Source organism: Helobdella robusta (genome assembly GCF_000326865.2).
Source record: "Helobdella robusta unplaced genomic scaffold HELROscaffold_1, whole genome shotgun sequence".
NCBI lineage: Eukaryota > Metazoa > Annelida > Clitellata > Rhynchobdellida > Glossiphoniidae > Helobdella > Helobdella robusta.
In genome coordinates, this window is record NW_008703570.1 from 2,547,032 (window position 1) to 2,554,378 (window position 7,347).

The 7,347-nt window shown below is 32.8% G+C and overlaps 2 protein-coding genes across 2 annotated transcripts in view; both read right to left on the reverse strand.

The window, feature by feature from the left end:
- Positions 1–404, reverse strand: part of HELRODRAFT_158584 (hypothetical protein) — a gene marked incomplete at both ends in the record, with an annotated part of 5,503 nt that extends 5,099 nt beyond the window's left edge. The window contains one exon of the mRNA XM_009010611.1: positions 189–404. Coding sequence (XP_009008859.1) covers positions 189–404 — 216 coding nt within the window. The remainder of the gene's footprint in view (positions 1–188) is intronic.
- Positions 405–543: 139 nt separating this feature from the next.
- Positions 544–7,347, reverse strand: part of HELRODRAFT_62288 (hypothetical protein) — a gene marked incomplete at both ends in the record, with an annotated part of 28,655 nt that continues 21,851 nt past the window's right edge. Inside the window, one exon of the mRNA XM_009010612.1 lies at positions 544–627. Within this exon, the coding sequence (XP_009008860.1) occupies positions 544–627 (84 nt within the window). The remainder of the gene's footprint in view (positions 628–7,347) is intronic.

Genomic DNA, 7,347 nt, shown 5'->3' on the forward strand with positions numbered 1-7,347 from the left:
TCTTGTTTGTGAGTTATAAAACTTGTCTTTTTGATCAACTGATTTTTTGAGTTTTCTTCAGCAACTTCCATTTGTCGGTGATGTTTCAGCTAAATAACAAGAAAATTATTGTCATAATCCTAATATTAATGTTCGTTTAATGATCGTTTAATGACGACCCCATTCCATTTTTTTTACAAACATGCTACCATCAAGTAAATATTTTCGAGAGTACAGTTTCTCTGTTTCAATATCAGACACTCCGTGCTAAAGTGCATAACATATATTTCAAGTTGAAATATGAGCCTAATTAATTCAACACAGTCTGTAAATAACTGAAAAAAGTAAAGGTGAACGTCAAATGTAAGATAGTCTTGATAGTCTGAAGAAACTTTTGACTGTTGGGAGAAACATTCGTGTGGCATTTTGGAAATAAAAATTAAATGATCAGAACAAATAATTAATGTGCCATTCTCATTCAAATAAATTAGTTTTGAAATTGCTATTACATTATTATCGCTAAAATAATAATTTTTATTTTCTTCGTAATTTGAATTATTGTAATTAAATATATTTTACTTTTCTTTTGAGTTGGGTGACCACTCTTTGCACTTCCCATAACTCTTCCTCTTTTTTAATGTTCTTCACCTTTCAAGAGTAAACAATTATGACAACGTAATCAATACATATATCATAAATATAATTAAATTGACATAATCCTTGGGATCCGCATGATGAACATGAGAAAAAAATGAAAGAATACAAAATAATTTAATAAAATTAATAATCTGAAAAACCGTAAACTATTGAATAAAAATTTAAGTATAGTGGAAGACAATGTAACAATTAAAGCACAAAACTGTATCACGACGTTATAATCTTGACAAATTAAAACCATTCTATAATTTGCAATTTGTTCATTTTGAAGTTTAAGATTTTTTTAAATAATGTGCATAATACGATAAAAATTATAAATATTCCAATATATCTGTAATAAGTTCCACCAATTTATTAGTGCTTATCAACTTATATTCGAATTTTTCAATTTGTCTTTGAAAATTTTTATCAACAAAATTGAGTCTGTTTAAAATTGAAGCTTTATTTTTATTAACAAACATTATATTAAAATTATTGCAGATAGATCTATTTCGACGTTAAACCGTCATCGTCAATGCCTTATTTAGTAATTATTATTATTATAGTTTCAATATTATTAAAAATACGTACAAATAAATTCGAAAAAGAAACATGAAATTCTAATGAAAAATTTTAACAACGAAAATTTTTTAAACGATAGTTGTCAAGGCGGCAAAAACAGCGGCTAATTGTGAAGCGCGAAATTAACTCAATTTATTATTACCATTCAATCCTTGTTTATAGTCTCCATCAGTTATGGGTCGGACTTTTTTATTCCATTCATCAGCTAATGTCTCCAAGCCGATCTGTCCATTGCGTCTTTCTCCTTGAGACCAAGTGCCTTCAAGTCCTCTCGTATGGTCTGCGTCCAGAACTTTTTTGGACGACCTCTTGGGCGGGTGCAAGGCACCTGGTGCTCAGTAACGGAAATTATTGTATCGTTTTCCTTTCGCTTCTTAACCCATCGTAAGCGATGACGACGACATGCATACTTCAACGTGCACAGTCCCGATCGGTTCAGGATATGGTCCCTTAGGTCAACATGCTGCATCCAACGAATCATCTTCATGTCAGTTCGGTGAAGCTGCTGTTCGAGTTTTGTTGTCATCGACCACGTCTGCACCATACATCAGAACAGAATGTATAGCTGTGTTGTATAGCTTTGAGCGTAGTGGTAGAGGAATGCTGCGCCGCATCAGTACTGAGACAAGGAGGTGCCATCTGCCCCACGCCACACGTATGCGTCCACGAACGGCGGCATCAGCTGTTCCAGTACAATCCAGCATATCTCCCAAATACTGAAATGAAGTAACAGTTTCGATCCCAGTAACCATATTATCTGGGCTCGGTTGTCGCGGGTCAATTTATTATTATTATTATTATTGTTATTATTATTATTATTATATAATATTTTATATTATTATTATTGTACAAGACGTTGAACAAGAGAGTTGTATTTTTATCAGCTTACTGTTTGTATGCAATAATAGTGTTTTTTTTATCGAAGTTTCATATTTAAAATTGGTTTTATCAATTCCGCAAATTTTAATAAATATGGCTGTCGTTTTAATTTTTAATTTGAACAAAAACTATATTTTATATAATTTAATTAGTTTAATTGTGGTTTTAAATTCAATAAATTTAATAAATACAACAATTTGTCCGCATTGTTCAAAAAATTGTACATCTCTAAATAGACATTCCTGGAGGTGTACAAAGGCAACTAATATAATAACTTCTAATGTTAACAACTCGGCAACCATTAAAATTTCGCCAAATTTAATAAATATTGACGATAATTTTGCAAATAATCTTAATAATATGTTGACCTATTGCTGTGGGAAGCCCTGTAAGGGCAAAAAAGGGATAACAATACACCAGAGGGCATGCAAAACATGTAAATTTCTCAAGGCTAAAGATCCGAAAGAAGAAAAACAATCCGCTTCACGAGACCCAAATCAGTCGGGTTTTGAACCCAAGGCAACCCATACGACTACCCCACAGCCATTGAAGGGAGTCAAACTTCAAAAAACACCTGCTGAATGGATAGAGGCAAACGCATTCTTACAAGTTGAATTAGAATGCTTAAATAACATGAACATCAACAACTTTGCTACTAGCTTTCAGCAAATTATCTACTCCTATTTTGCTAAAAATTACGGCTTTGTAAAAATTCAAACAACAAATAATTTAAAAACGGAATACTCTATTAGACAGTTAAATAAGGAGCTAAAACAATTAAGGGCAAAAAACAGCAACAATCTCTGCAACAGTCAAATATCAAATCTAAGTAGATTAATTCGAATTAGATTAAAAACACAAACTTCAAAATCAACCAACAAAAATGTTAGCGGCTCAACTACATCAAAATTCAATAACAATTTCTGGAAGTCATGCAAATCATCATTTTCCTCATCTCCAAATACACCTCCACAGTTAAGTATAGTCGACGGCAGCAACTTCTTCCACAAAAGATTGATAGCGGATAATAAAACTTCTTTTGAATTGCCGGAGTGGATTCCTCCTCTACCGCCAACGTCATTCGCTGGTGACATTGGACTACCATCCTACAATGAAGTTGCGTCAATTGTTAATAAATGCAAGGCCAAAGCAACGCCCTGTCCGTTAGACCAAATTTCAACAATTGCGCTGAAGAGGTGTCCAACACTTTGCACGTATCTTCATAAATTAATAATCAGATGCTGGAAAGAAACAAAAATTCCGAAGTGTTGGCAAAATGGTCTAACAATTTTAATTTATAAAAAAGGTGATGCAAACGATCCGGCCAATTTTCGCCCCATAACGTTGCAGCCAGTACTTTACAAAATTCTATCAACGTCATTAAAAAATAGACTATACGATTTCCTCAATAAAAACAAACTCATTAATACAAACATACAAAAAGGATTCTACCCAACAACCGATGGTCTGGCGAAACACACCCAGATGTTGACTCACTTGATGAAAGATGCAAAGAGACATCAACGCACAATAATCATCGCGCTACTGGATCTCCGAAATGCGTTTGGAGAAGTGAGTCATCATCTCATCAACTCAATTCTGCTCTACCACCATGTACCTAAGTTATTTTGTGATCTAATTTTATCAATATACTCCAACTATACAATATCAGTTTCAATTAACGGAAGACTCGCACCGTTGTTACCGGTAAGAAAAAGGGTGCTTCAAGGTGACCCAAGTTCTCCGCTTTCTCCTAAGTTTAACCTATGTTTCAACCCTCTAATGAAGATCTTAGAAAGTTAGGAATTTAAAAATGCGGCTACTTTTGGGGCCCAACCTCTGATGAGATTATTTCACACAGTTCGGATGGGGCACAAAAGTTAATTGATCTGAATCTAGCCTGGTGTAAATGGTCTGGTATGCAAATGAGAATCGATAAGTGTTGTGTGTTTGGAATGAGGTAAAAGGATGGCTTATACGATCAATTTTTGCCCAGGTTGACAATAGATGACATGCCTATTCCAACAGTGGAAATGGGCTGCGGATTAAAATACCTGGAAAAAATTTATGATTCAAAATTGAAAGACACAAAAGCAAAAGATGAGGTTGTTTCCAAAGTAACGCGTCTGTTGAAAGTTACGACCGAACTCGATGTTTCTTCTCAAATGAAACAACAAATATTAAAAAGATTCATTCCATCACAATTGAAGTTCAAACTACGAAGTTATAGTTTTTCACTGACGTGGATTGCCAACAATTTGGACAATCTAGTTGTTGAAGTTGCCAGAAGTTGGCTATCAATACCAATTAGTGGCTGTGTGTCTGAGATACTGGGTCTACCTTTAAAGTTTGGTGGTCACAATATTGTTTCACTCAAGGACACAGCGTGAGAATGAGATTAAAACTCCGCAACTATTTCAAGACAAACTCAAATAATGAAATACGTTGTCTTTGGCGTAAAACTGCGGTAGAATACAAAATGGTGGATAATTTGCTATCTGATTCAGCCACGTCATCTGATCCGATTAACGTTATTGCTGCTTATTCTTCGAATTGGAAGTGTTGTGATTCGTCGTTGGATGTTGATGGAAGGTTTTTCAGATTCGATAAAAATGAATACTGCGATCCTTAGGTTGTAGTGCTGTTGATTGTATTTTAAATTTTTTGTGTTGTTATTATCTAGAAGGTTCCCAGTTATTTGGGTATTGTGGACAATTTATATATGGTTTTTTATTGCACCGTCACGTTTGTGCATAGTGAGTTTACGCGATAGTGTTGTGGTAGTCATCCCTATATAGGAAGTTTGAAGACGCTCACGGTCGTCAAGAGGACAAAAAAATTTATATACGAGATGACTACGTTTCAAAAGAGAAGTGTTGTGAGGTAGACAATTATTCAAAATTAAAAGGTTAGATGTTTTGTAGCTTTTGTAAATCATAATAATATGATAATCCATAAAAATATTGAACCAACTAACCCAAAATTAAGATCCTTTTACATATAGGGATACTATTGACTACTACAACACTATCGCATATACTCACTATGCAAAAAAAAGACGGAGCAATAAAAAACCATCTAGAAACTGTCCACAACACCCCAATAACCAGGAACCTTCTAAATAACAACACAAAAATTTTATACAACAATCAACAGCAATACAATTTAAGAATCGCAGAAGCCATTTTCATCAAATCTGAAAAACCTTCATCAACATCCAACAACAAATCACAACAACACTTCCAACTCGCTTATTAAATTTTTTTCTGTTGTTATTGCAAATAGATCTATTTCGACGTTAAACCATTATCGTCAGTGCATTTATTGATTTAAAATTATAGTGTTAATATTATTAAAAATATATACAAATAAATTCGAAAAAGGAACATGAAATTCTAATGAAAAACTTTAACAACGAAAAACTTGAAATTTTTTTTAAATTTGAACGATAGTTGTCAAGGTGGCAGCGACAGCGTCAAAATTGTGAGGCGGGAAGTTAATTCAATTTATTATTATTGTTGCTGTTGTTGCTATTATTATTATTATTATTATTATCATCATCATCATCATCAGATAAAAATCATATTCAGGACTCAGAGATCTCAAGATGGTCAAACACAACAAAACACCTACCAGAGGTCCTATATAAATTTACGAGGAAATATATCATCCAGCAGTTGCCGACAATCGTAAATCTATTTAGGTGGAAAAAACGATTAATCCATCATGTTCCCTTTGCACAGAAAAACAGACAAACAAACATGTAGTGTCGTGCTGTGGCTCGCCATCGGAGCTTGCAAGATATTTAAATCGCCACAACAAAATTCTCTCAATAATTTTTAATAACATCAAATCATGTATTAAATCCGATGTAGTTGTTTTCGCTAATACTGAAGATGAATCAATTCGACCTGTGTCACATCTATTCAACTCGCTCAAGCCAGATATAATAATTGTCTGCGGAGATACAATTGAAATATTGGAATTAGCAGCGTGCCATGAAATCAACTTTACTAAATCCAAACTATAAAAAGTTGATAAATACAAAAAAAATCTCAAAAATAACTTGCCAAATGTTTTTAAACATTTTAATATTTTAATTAATACTCTTACAGACGTGAAGGCAAGATAAGAATTGGTAATTAGAAATTAAAGTGAAGCGCTTGATAATTTAATGAAAAGGCGGAGCCAATGAAAACAGTTGTAAAAGTCATGTGATGCACTTACTAGCAAAAAGGCGTGAACGATTGGAAAGTCACGTGACGCGGCATCACCAACAAAATAAGGAGGGAAAGGAACGAGAGAATGGAGAAAGAATAGAGAAAGAAGTGCACGAAATAACGAAGAGCGACGAGAGAATAACGATAATAACACGGCGTAAATGTGATTAATGTGATTTTGTGTAGTTATTAGGATTAAGTTATTGTTTCTATTACTGCTGGTATTAAATAAACGTTTAACGTAGTTTGCGTTTTAAAGTTGTTGTGTTCATCTATCGGAGATCTTGAACCTACGGATAAACGAACTCTTGACTATCGTTGGAAGCTACAACACGGTGTTGTGGATATAGCGAGAACTGAAGCTATAACATAATATAACATAAACAGAAAATAGAGACGCGAACTGACGTTCCTATGCCTCCAGCAAATGAAAAGCTTTCATTGTATTTTAAAAATAATAAAATAAATAAATGAAGTAAAATAAAATACAGTTGGATGAAGACACAGATTGTTAATGATAAATGTCTATACATAAAATCTATATATATATATATATATATATATATATATATATATGCAAATTTCATTGAAATTGTTTGCCCATTTTGCATTAATTAACTTCTTTATAAGACATTCAACGAGGCGGAAGTGTTTGAGTTCATATTTATCTAAAACTGGAATAAAGCTAACAGCGCTGTTTCGGCGTAATGCCATCTTCAGAGCCTAAATATTGTTTAAACATATAATTTAATTAAAGTAAATGCCTAATGTAAAATGTGAAAATATAGAAAATAAAATATGTATTAAATTGTGAAATAAATTAACCTTGTTGTAAATATCATAATAACTAAAGTTTATGTAGATTATATAAATAAAATAATGTAATTTAAATAAAATGTTTAGTAAAATAATTAAAATATAGAAATTTTATAAAAGTTTTAACATGGTTGAGAAACGTTAGTGAAAACTAATTACGAATGACATGTGCGCCAGATATATAATATTGCTGTGTATGCGTTGTGATACAACTATTGCGGTTGATATGTGTGAT